General features: G+C 33.6%; 1 protein-coding gene across 1 annotated transcript in view; it reads left to right on the forward strand.

Annotated features, from left to right (window-relative positions):
- The window catches only part of LOC106463060 (sodium/hydrogen exchanger 2-like), a 44,743-nt gene extending 32,054 nt beyond the window's left edge, over positions 1-12,689 (forward strand). The window contains exons 18-21 of the mRNA XM_022390469.1: positions 1,854-1,883; positions 4,463-4,492; positions 8,305-8,459; positions 11,890-12,689. Coding sequence (XP_022246177.1) covers positions 1,854-1,883; positions 4,463-4,492; positions 8,305-8,459; positions 11,890-12,450 — 776 coding nt within the window. The 3' untranslated portion in view covers positions 12,451-12,689. The remainder of the gene's footprint in view (positions 1-1,853; positions 1,884-4,462; positions 4,493-8,304; positions 8,460-11,889) is intronic.
- Positions 12,690-12,960: the final 271 nt, after the last annotated feature.

A 12,960-nucleotide genomic window follows, 5' to 3' on the forward strand; every position in this document is an offset into this window, starting at 1 on the left:
GACTTTGTTGAATTTTAATTTTGTGTTTGTAAATTCTGTACATTTAATTAAGTTATTGTTAATTATCTATTGGGTTAGTGTAAGTGGCTATTGTTTGGGATGAACAATACTAAGGAAGGGGCAGTGCTATGACAGTGGAAGTCACGTGATGCTGGTAACACGTCATGAGATTCTCGAAGGATCTTGACTTTTCCTGGCAACTCTAGTCTATTCTAGGTGCCCTCTTTTTTGTATATAAGCCCGACAAATAAAGCGGAGATATGATTGCAGATAGATAGATATAGAGACAGATAATTGAGTCAAGCGAGCGGTAGTGACGGTAATATAAAGTGTGTGTTTTGTTATCGAGATTGCAAACATATTGACTGTGTAAATTCTGTGTATTGCAAAATTGTATCGAGAAAGAATAAACTAGTTTGATTAAGAAAGAACTTGTTTCGCTGAAGTTTCTCGGAAAGAATTTCTACAGGAAATTAACAAACAAGCAGATACGCAACAGTATATTGCCTTGGTGCTTAAATGAAGTTTAAAATTATTCTGACTTCTCTGTTTCTAACATCTACACAATAATGTAACTTTTGATCATCTAATGAATTTTCAGAGTTTTCTATCTTGATCTCCATGTAAATTAATTCTGTTGGACCTTTAATACTTTTTTTAATTTTTTTTTTTGGGGGGGGGGGGCTAAGGTTAATCAAAACACAACAAGAATCAATTAATTTCATTAAATAACTGGATGCTGGTGTTGTTGTTTTTTTTGCTTTTGCTTTTGTAATTAGATTTCTAGTTAGGATTTAACAATATTATTTTATTCTTGTATGGACATATATTGTTAATGTGACTTTAACATTTTGTTGCATTGTGCTACATGATCAATGCAAGGCATGATGTTTGTCTGTATGTGCGGGTCGTACATAGAATCTATGACACATAATAACCTTCTTTTTTCTGTATCCCCAATTTGTTTGCCTTAACTTCACATATCCCAGTGGAATTTTAAAGTTGTAGTTATGTGAGGAGTAGATAACATGGCAAAATCATTACGCATATCTTCAGCAGGATAACATGCTTTCACAGACGTTTTTGGATAAATCCTGGGGCTTTTCTGACATTCACCTCTTTATTTCTGTAGCTGCGTATTAGCATTTAGCCTAGATAAAATTGAAATAAAAATAGGACAATGATTCTTTTACTTGTTCAAGAGGTTTCCCTCACTATTATTGCAAGATAACACAAAGAAGGGAAGTCAGACATCCCCATGAATGAATTATTCCCGGTAAGTTTTGAACATTAGATGTCTGCATAGCGTGCAGTGCATGTACGTCTATCAAGATGAATAAATTTTGTAACTGAGAGCAGTAGACTTAAAGATGTTATACAATCAATTTTTGAGTGTTACTAAAAGATGAATTAATGTGATGCCACAAAACAAAGGATTCTATTTTGAAATCATGTCTTAATGGCTTTGAAACTGTGTAGCGAAAACTACAATGATATCAAAAAACATTTCTCCGTAGGGAGTGAACACTTGCTGCCACAGTGAAGGATTTAAAAAAAAAAAGAAGCAGCATATTATAGATATACAAAATCATAACCACATTATGATTACTAATAGTTTATGGAATGAACTTGAAATTTAAACATACATGTTCCTTTGAAGCTGAAATAAAAAAAGTAACAACTACAATACGATGATCACAAGGAATTTGAGAAATATACATGTGTTTCTTTCCTAACAAACAAAGCTTAAAGGATAGCTTTATGTTCAAAGCTCAATTCTTATTGAAAAATAGCTGTTAAAATCTTTATACAAATGGTTTCTAAAGTCTTTGTCCATTGTACTTTTATTGTAGCCTTCAAGAGTGCTAAAGTTCATGTTGGTGGTGAGTATGACCTCTCAATAAATGGCAGTTTTTTCTGTTTGAGGATCATAATGGTACGTGGAATTAATCCTTGTATTTATTTGTAGTTAGAGAGGAACTTTACAGTTTTTAAAAACTGTGCAACTTCATGTACAGTCTAATTTTAAAATCTAGTAATTAAATAACTATGCAGTTTTCGTTGTCTTGTATCTCACTTCAGATAGTTTATATTGATGTTTTTTCACAGTGAGTAGTGTTACCCTGTAAAATGACAAGCGTGCAAGGAAAGGTTCAATGCATTGTTCGGCTTGCAGGGTTGGCCAATTCCGTGGCTTCTGCATTTGCCAGACATCACTCCACTAGACTTTTTTTTGGGGGGTATGTTAAGGATATTGCGTATTGCACACCTGTAGCAAACATCACCAAGGATCACAGATGTCATCGCTACTGTAACTGTGGACATGTTGCTGTGAATGTGGACTGAAATCGAATATCAGTTAGATGTGCTGAGAGCCACTAATGGTGCACGTGTAGAAGTCTATTGACACGTCACTAAAAATTGAGTTGGGCTATTAAATGTTGAAAACTGCATGATATATTTCTTTAGTTAGTTAATTAATCAATTCTAAAATAAGAAAGATAATTTTGGGCCACCCTGTATTTACAGAAAAACATGATAGTAACTTGCCGGTGTGTTTACTTATAGTTAAAGGACTACACAGTATACTAGCACTCACTATGTAGGGATGGCATGGATGCCCATTTTAAATCAATACAAAAGTCATCTACAGGTCATCAGAAGCTAGATATGAAGAGCTACCTAGCATAATCACTCTATTTCCGGTGTATATGCCGCTTTTCAGCTATCCAGAGCGTCCCAAAGTTCTAAAACCGGCAAATAGCCAAAACTGAGATTTCTTATTTTCATTCATCATCATCTTTCATCAACAGGCCTAGTGTCTACCTAGTTCTAACAGTAACTATAATTTTTATCATCATTTGACAGAGCAAAACAGTCTTCATGATCTTTGACTACCTATTTTATTATTATTATATGCAATATGGAAAAAAAAAGAAAAAAATCACAATTCTAATGTAAACGACGTTATTACCCCTTGAAGTTAGTTTGCTTACAGAAATCTTGTTGTTACTTTAAAAAGCTCAAGTACAGGGAAAAACAGGAATTACCAGCCAATAATAGATGAACGTTAGATGACTGTTACATGTAGAATACTCAATGCTTTGTACACTATACAATCAGTGTCTTTAGGGAGCCAACACCTACATTATGTATGAAGTGAAAGAGTGAAAAAAAAACCACATTAACACACATACAGGTTATCAGAAGCTAGATATGAAGATCTGTCTATAATAGTTGCTCTATTTCCGATGTATATGCAGCCTTTCAATTATCCAGAGTGTCCCAAAATCGAAAACCAGCAAATAGCCAAAATCCATATATCTTATTTTCATTCATCTATCATCAACAGGCCTATTGCCTACCTAGTTCTATCAATAAATATAATTTTATCATCATTTGAGAGAGCATGAATCTCTGACAACCTATTTTAATATTATTCTATGCAGAATTTATGAAGCTATAGAATACACTCTATAACCTAGTAACCCACGTACACCATCTTATAAAAAAAAATAAACAAACAAGTTTTATGAAAAGAATTTATCACTAAATAAAATATTTATATAGGGCTGGCTACTGAACTTTAAAAAAGGAACCAAACAAGATAGGGATGGAAGTTGACATATCACCTGATGATCCCGTAGCAAACTAAGCTTTCTAGACTTTACATGGTGAATATAAGCCCTACATTACTGGCTTCCTCACTGGCAAAACAAATAGAACCAGAATTTCCAATTGTAAAATGTTACTCTATTGTAAAATAGTCATAAAAGTAGTATTCTAAAGTTAACTGAAGGAAAGGTATAATGATGAAAGCTGAGATTCTATTCAAACACCAAGCTTTCGATAGACAAAGTGGGGAAGGCAGTAATGTAGGGATTTCATTCTCCATGTAAAGTCGAGATGGCTTAGCCTTCAATGTAATCATTAGCCAGATCAAGTGATATATTCACTTCCATCCCTATCTTATTTGGTTCCTTTTTTTTAAGTTCAATAGCCAGCCCTAAATAACATTTTTATTTAGCGATAAATTGTTTTTCCTAATACTTGTAGCTAAAGCACTGCATAATTTAGTCTCTTTACAGAGAAACAAGGAAACTCTTGGGTACATTTACTTATAGTTAAAGAAATGTATTTTTTGTACAGTTAACTTTTCTAACAAACCAAAAAAAAATCATAAAATACATGGCCTGAAATATTTTTTTAAAATGCATTAAAGTGTTTGTTTGCAGGTTGATTTAAACATAAAACTTCACTTCTGTTGGTTTATCTTTCTCGTTTACTATTTAAACTAATATTAAAAAATCAAAATTATTAAACATAATTTTATGTTTACTTCTGAGCTAATGGAATGAAATATTTTTAACGTAGTACATTTTATTTTTTCTGTTGTAGTTGATATGTTTATTTTATATATTTTCTGTTTCTTCATTTATGTTTCCACTGTTTTGCTTTATAGCCACAAGAAATTTTCAAGTCTTGTTACAAGGTGAGTCGGACAATTACACCCGTGTTTCTGGTTTGAGGCACTTTTTTATTTTTTTCTGATGTATAAAGTAATCCTGTCATATGACGTGTAACATCTAGGCTGGCAAAGCATGATCATTAGTTAGTAATTCATGTAATGTTACATTACAGTGTGATTGATAATACTTTGAATTACATATTTCTTAAATGGTTGTATACAGATTTACAGCAGGAAGGATGTTATTAGATACTTTACATATCGAAAATTATCATATAAGTCTTATTGTAATGTATTTTTTTGTTGTTTTGGTGACTTTCTACACACTTGTATAACTATAGTAATTTTCTTTTATTTGTTATAAGTTTTACTTGGGGGAATTCATGCTTTGATTGTGGTTATTTGTATTTGAATGCATAATGATTATAAAATGTAAAGGCAGTGCTGTGTATTTAAAGTAATTAAAACAGCTAAGTGACCTGTCTGGATTATTCAAACATGAGATTAGGTACGTAGAGTTTTGAACGAACCTGATGGCCGTGCAGGGTGCCTAAGTGGTTTAAACGTATTTCACAATATGTGATACCCACCAAACATCTCTAGTACAAAAGACACCGAGTTAAATGACCTGATCAGAAACGACAAACTGATTAACTTATCTAGAAAGATACAACAGATCTTGCGATACTTTCAAACCCTAGGTATTGGGAGCAGGTATCAAAACTCAACAGCATGACAGTACGGGTACTCTGAGTGTCTATAAACAAATGAAGAAATTCACACACAAAACTTTAACACATGAACACTGCTGTCTGAGATGGAGCTTTTTAGTGACGACAGATCCATTCTACAAATACCTTTCCCTTTGGCAATGTTGTTTGTATGTAGGTTTGTAAAGCTTACCAAGTACACACACATATTATTATTTTAATTATATATAGATTGTGACGCAGTCTTTTGATGTGTTTCAGTGATTTCCTACACTCTTGTAATGATTATAGTAGCTATATTTATTACGATCTTTGCATGTAGGAAAGATAGTTAGTGTAATTTTTTTTTATATTATTCCTGTAAACTCCCAGTGGAGCATAGGGCCGCAACAACACCTCGCCAACGGAAGGTGTTGTTGCAGTTACTTGTAGCAGGTTGGTTTTTACGGGTGGAGTTGCTAGCCCCGCGCCCAACCCTCCTCCTTTCTCATCCTGGACTTGGGACCAGGCAAAGGCGGAGGTTGGCATGTTTGGTGTGACGGGGATTCGAACCCGCGACCCTCACATTACGAGTCGAGCGCCCTAACCATCTGGCCATGCTGGGCCTAGTTAGTGTAATGACACAGTGTAATGTTTATTCTTGAATTCTCAGCATAAGAAGTTTGTAGTGTTACATTTTTGCTTTTTGTTTATCATAATAATTATATACAAAATTCTTTCAAGAATAAAACTTGTCTTCTGGACTGAGTGGACAATGTTTTGATATGATACTAGTAAAGATACCTAATGATCATAGTCTGCATTATTTATTTCTCAGGTTTAATCAGTTATAAAATAGCATTTTAGTCAACATTAAATTGTGCTATGTAAATATTTGAATTTAGTTAAGTGTTTGTACAGTTAGTTCGTTTAAGGTCTTGACAAACATATATTTGTTTTGTAACATATTCAGTGATTATTGATTGTAACTGCTATTTTCACACACACACACTGAGATTTTGGTTCTTAGTTCACTAGTAATTTAGAATTATCATTCCTTTAGGAACATAATTGTTTGTATTTTGAATATTCCAACTTCTGGAACTTTGATTCTACATTTATGAATGGTATAAGAGAGGGTTGAGTATTTTATATTAAAAGTATTTTAGAGCATCATAACGTTACAGTTTATGTCGCCACATTCTGGGTCATGATCTACTTGCAGCATTGTTTCCAGCTCCATTGTAATGCTGTATTGTCCAAAACATACAACTCCTCCCTGCAAGCTTTCCATAATAAACCTAGTGTATAAGGACAGTTGTTTCAAAGTGCCCATTTCAGCAGTCTAGTCACACAGAAATCTAAAGGCATTGTGTCTTGACAGTTTGACAGGTATCTACGTATAGATTAACCATTTCATTCTCCAACTGCTTCAAGTGTGAAACGGTTGAACAGGAGGTATGGATGGAAGCCTTATCTTGGTGAACTCGTATCCTTTTGACCTCATATCCAGATGGATACCCATCATGAATATGTTGCATACTGTTGTCTAGAACACGTGGATGGCTTATGCCACTGATCTGTGTCACTTGTGCTCATTGATTCTCATCTATTATAAGATGGTGTACCATGGCTGGGTTACAATTTGTTGCAGATCTAATTCTGGATGGTCCTGGTTCCCTAGTTGAGTCATCTTTATTTGATTTTTAATGTCATTACATACAAGGGATATTTGTTTTGGAAATTTGAAATCCTCAATCACAACACGACTATGTGATCTAATTGTATGGATATTTTTGCATCAGAAGGGACTCTTACATATTCTTCCCAGTTCCTTTTTGGTGATAAATAAACCTATATAATGCCAAATAATGTCAAAATGTAATTCTGATTCATACCATTTCATCTCAACCTTTTTACATAAGTTGTCGTCGTCGTGTGGCTTTCTGACTTACATATTTAAAATCATTTTAATTTAACATACTCAAACCTGTATTGACATCATTCCAACTTTTAGGAACTTTGGACCTACATCTGAATAACCTTAATTCAATTATTTTAACTTAAGAACTTTTTTGTTGTATTGGACTTAACATAAAGCTAATTAAGACTATCTGCACCATCCATCCTTAAATTTTAAATGGTAGACTTAGAGGGATGGCATCTAGTCAGTACCACTCACTGGATTACTATTTACTAAGGCCCAGCATGGCCAGGTGGTTAGGGCGCTCGACTCGCAATCACAGGGTCGCGGGTTCGAATCCCAGTCCCACCATACATGCTCGCCCTTTCAGCCATGGGGGTGTTATAATGTGACGGTCAATCCCACTATTCGTTTGTAAAAGAGTAGCCCAAGAGTTGGCGGTGGGTGGTGATGACTAGCTGCCTTCCCTCTAGTCTTACACTGCTAAATTAGGGACGGCTAGCGAAGATAGCCCTCATGTAGCTTTGCACGAAATTCAAAAACAAAAACAAACTATTTACTAACAAATAGTGGGATTGATCATCACATTATAACATACCCATGAATGAAAGGGCAAGCATGTTTGGTGACCGATTTTGGGCCTTCCGGAGATTGCAAGTCAAGCATCTTAACCATCAGGTCCAGCTTCTGTGAACTTTAGTTGTACAGCCATGAATGATTTCATCAGTTACGTTTGTGAAATCAACTCAATTATTTTTTTTAATAAGATGCTTTTATACATTCCTTAATGTGCAATCTATTATTTCCCACTTAACTTTAATAATTATACACATACAGTATTCGTGAAGTGTTATATCCGTTATGCAGAATATGCATTTATGCATTAGTTCAGCGCTACAAAAACAATAATAAAATATATTTCTAAAAATGCTGAAAGAAAAGAAAAATACTATAAACTGGTGATCTTATTACTTTCTTTTAATAAAGATCAAGACTATTAAAACATAAAACCCAAGAGTTACACACCTACCTCTTTTTAAAGTACTAACAGTGACACTTAAGAGGATGAAAAACTATCCTACAATTTCATGTTTTGTATCAAGTAATAATTTTTATCTGAGTCTATCAAACTGTACAAGTTATGTAACTTTAGTTGTAGATTTATGTAAATAAAATAGAACAAACCTGAGTGACGCTTTTATTTGTTTCTCTACATACAACAGAAATCAACCATGCTAGCCAGGAGGATACTGAAAGCCAACCTGTAAAGGAGCAGAAGCTATCAATCTCATCATCGTTTAAGTTAACCAGACCAGAAACAGAAGACGATCCTTCGAATCTCTTACTTAGGGCACTCCAAAATAATCCATACAATAAGGTAAAATGCAAACTTTACTTGGTTCGTAATGTCTATAGTTGGCTAATAAACTTATTAATTGAATATTTTTTCAGTTGTGTGAAGAAACGTTTGTACAAAACATGGCATGATCAGTTTATAGAGTAGTGGATAACTTTCCTGTATAAGTCTTCATTTTGTAACTATCAACTGACCTTTAGTGGTAGTAATTTTGGTTTTTAATTCTCTCCAACTCTCCATGAGACCATGGGAGAAAACAGGGGACACTCGGAAACTGTCGTTTCTCTTACCCTGCTCTTGAATCAGGTTAAGAAAAATTCTGATTTTGAGGTAGTGGCTGTAAATTTTTGCTCTGAGATTTGTTATTACATTAGTAAGAGATGACTGATTTTGTAACCTAAGAATTAATTCAATTTAAATGAAATGGTCTTAGTCCCCATGCATGCTCAAACCCCCCAAGATTATTATATGTTATGCTTAACTGTGTAGTAGCTAATAGATTTGGTACAAAGCAGATGGGAAATTATTTCTCGTTTGCGACATAATGAGATTTGTCTGGAAATGACGTGAAACAAATTTTTTCTGTTTGATTCTTGTGGAATCGTTCCTGTTTTTGTGAGTTGAAGTACTTTTTTTTCTGATGTTTGATATCAAGTATCAAAAAGACAAAATTGCATTTGAAGAAAGGTTGATGTGATGGTTTTATTTTTGCAAAAATTAATTCTTATATTCAACTTTCATTCTTAGGAACCGATTTTTTTTCAAAAATAAATTATGTTTTGCATAGCATTTTTATCAGAGTTGTGTTTGTTTTCAGTTGGCCTAGGAAAATTGGTACGTTGTTGCACGTATTTTCAGAATGAGCCTTTACCTATATCATAAGTCAGAAGAATATACCAAAAATGTTGAATGGATAATTAAGAAAGTACAGTTAACCGTAGGGGTATTTAGCTAGTAAACTAATGTAATACACTCATATTTAGATTTTACATTTATAATGGATTTCCTCGTTTCTGGTGTGTAATGACATCTTGGTATTTATGCTGAAGAAGGCTTGAGGTCTGTCACTGTGTCTTGGAATTTTATGTTCTACATTAGAGTTGAATGATGTCTTAAGTGTTGCTGGTTGCTAGGCCATGATTTCAATAGAAAGTTGGTTGGCATATTTTTATTTAGAATAATCTAATAATATTTTCCGATTTTCTAATGTTGAGCTGTAGCCAGGATTTGATATTTGCTCTAGTTTGTAATGAGGCTACTCTACCAGAAACCCTTCGTTCTCTTAGCCTTTATCCTATATTCCTGTTTCTTCTTTGTATGTGTCACTGCAAAAGGAAGAAACTTTATGGATAAGATTTTTTATGTGTTAACTTGCTAGTTGGTTATTCCGCTTCCGATTTTCTGATGTTGAGCTGTAGCCAGGATTTGATATTGGCCCTAGTTTGTAATGAGGTTACTCTACCAGAAACCCTTCGTTCTCTTAGCCTTTATCTTATATTCCTGTTTCTTCTTTGTATGTGTCACTGCAAAAGGAAGAAACTTTATGGATAAGATTTTTTATGTGTTAACTTGCTAGTTGGTTATTCCGCTTATTATTATTTTTTCTGAGCTAAAATTAAGTTGTCCGTTGAACTTGTTGTGAGCTTCTAGGGTTCTAACTTAATTTTGAAGGCAGTTGCAGTGTAATTCTGGTTTTTGTTCATCTTGATGTCCAAGTTGAGAATGAAATGAAGTTTGGAGGATAACGACTGAATCAGAAGATCTTATTTAAGATCTTTTTTTTTTGTCTTATCTCATTGTCCAAGTTGAGCATTCAGGAACTACTCATCTGGACAACAAGATCAACACAAAATCATTTTTCATCCCAATATGAGGCTACAAAGTCAGAACAGTTTCCCAAAAGTTCAACATACAACCTTATTTGAAATCAAGAACAAGTCTTTGGAAGAAGGCCATTGCATAAAAACCATAACATCATCCCACTTAAGAAACAAGGCAGGAGAAGTTTATGGTGCTTAAAATATCAATGAAGCAGTTTTCAATATCTAATTTTTGCAACAATAAACAAAAATCTTATTAACTGACTTAGATCTATTATATACAGAATACATATCTTAGTCTAGACTTGATAATTGAAATTTATTTTTACTTACAACTGACCACAATACGCAGTTTATAACAGTTAATAATGTTATTAGAATGACATTACAAAATGTCTGTCTGTCTGAAAAACAGAAAGTTACTGTATTGATCTCCTTAATGCTCTCTTATATTAAGCCAATAAGAAAATATGTTGGTAAAATTATCAGTCTTATTGTGATATAATATCATTATTGTTGTCCAATAATCACGTAGACGTGGAGGAGTTTTAATCTGCAGTATGCATCCTTTGATGACTGTAAAGGTCTATTCTGGATTGGCACGGACAACTACACACCTTGCATCCGTATTCGATATCATTACCTATAACCAAACAATGTATCATGCTTCTCCATATAGCTTATAATAGTCTAAAAAAATAACATATAAATACCAACATTTAAACTAATAACTTTATACACTGGCCTCTTTATGTTGGATATTTGGCAGAAAGTCCTATTGGCAGTGGTGTATAACAGATCAAGTGTTGTTAAAATGCTATTATAAACTCTTTTCATTAAAAACTTGTGTTGGATCAGAAACTCTGGAAGAGACTACAATCCAATATCAGCAGTTACATTTTTGGTAGAATGTTTAAATTCATAGATATATATAAATATAATAACACATCATTAGGAAAAAAATATACCTAGAATTTCATGACCTAGGACTTTGTAATTCAACAAATGAGGCTCAGTAGTTATCATGTTATTTTCTTAAGTAAAATAAAATGCAAAGACATTTTTCCACACACATTGTTTAAGGATTTAATTGCTTCAAGCTTTCATCTGCAGTGCTTGAATCTTAATGAGACACAATTTGGTTAGAGTAGCTTAAATAGTCTGTAAAGACATCTGTGCATTTTATTTGATTTATAATTCTACATTCATTAAGAGTTTAAAAACTTTTTTTGTGTTATTTTGACATTTAAACGTTTATATAAAGCCCATCTAATGAGAAGATTTAATTTCTTTGTTCCGCATATTTTTATGGCCTGGTGGTTACTCACAATTTCAGAGCCCCAGATCGAATCCCGTCCCACTAAACATGTTCCTCCTTTCAGCTGTGGGAGTGTTATAATGTGACTGGTGATATTAGTGATGATGACTAGCTGCCTTCTCTCTAGTTTTTCACTGCTAAATTAGGGACGGCTAGCGCAGATAGCCCTCGTGTAGCTTTGGACAAAACTTCAAAACAAACTGCACGTTTTTATTTCTAAATACAAAACTTGTTTGCATATTCTAGTTTTTTTAACTTGGTTCTTTTATATAACTGTATATAGGTATTAATATGTTTTTCCTTTTTACTACAGTACCATCAAAAGTATAATCGAGATCTAATTGGAGATGATCAACAGGAACTGGCATCCCACATGCATGCAAGGAGAATGCGAGCTAAGCGACTAACTCTTTCTGCTGTTAGCAGGAAAGCAAATTGTAAAACTTTGCCATTCGATGGTGATGATCACCATAGTACAAGTGAGCAGGATATTACAGCTTCTAACTACCTCGAACAACGACCATACACTGCTCCTAGATTGTTTACAGGGAATCCGCTGTATGACAGTGCTACAAACATATTTCTAGAGCTAGCACAAAAACGACAGTCAATTATGAGTGGTAAGTCGGATTCTGCCCACGTAAAATCTGTATCGGTTAGCCTCTCATCACCAGCAACAGGTGGTCACAATACACAGTTTGAGAAATATGAGGAACCTGCAGACACCGTGAATGAATCCCTGCAGATAGCAAGTTTAGAGAGCATTGAAGAAGAATTAGAAAATAAAAATGGTAGCAGTTTGGATCCCAAGGACCACATTAACAAGAGAGTTCGGTTAGTGACCCCCATCTCTCCAGCAAAAATGGAAGAATAACCCTCTCGATGTAAATATATATTATTTAATTTTTTAATAGCATTATATAACTTGTTGGTAAAACTTTCTTTAACAATCAATTAATTTCTTTAACCTATTTCCAAATTTTTATAATAATATGTTGTGTAACATATCTATATGTTGGTAAAAGTCCGATTAGATTCCTAGACTTCTCCCATAATAGTTTTTATTATCTTGGTCAGTATTTTAAAATTTCATTTTAGATTTTTTTTATTTCAGGTTTTGGAAACTGACAGATTGTTTTCAAATAATTTAACTATTTCTTTACCTAGATTGCTTTTACCATATAATAATAATAATAAGAGCATATCGTAGGTACAGGCAATAGTCCCAACTTTCTGTTGTACTGAGTGGGCTGATTCGCACTTGGTGTAATTGTCATTTTGACTAAAGTTACAATATGTTAGTGTTAAAACCTTCCTCATTTCTATTTACTATAATATTTAAGGTAGCACTGCCCCTTAAAACTGGTCAAATTTACATGCTGAG

Source organism: Limulus polyphemus, unplaced genomic scaffold (assembly GCF_000517525.1).
Source record: "Limulus polyphemus unplaced genomic scaffold, Limulus_polyphemus-2.1.2 Scaffold1315, whole genome shotgun sequence".
NCBI lineage: Eukaryota > Metazoa > Arthropoda > Merostomata > Xiphosura > Limulidae > Limulus > Limulus polyphemus.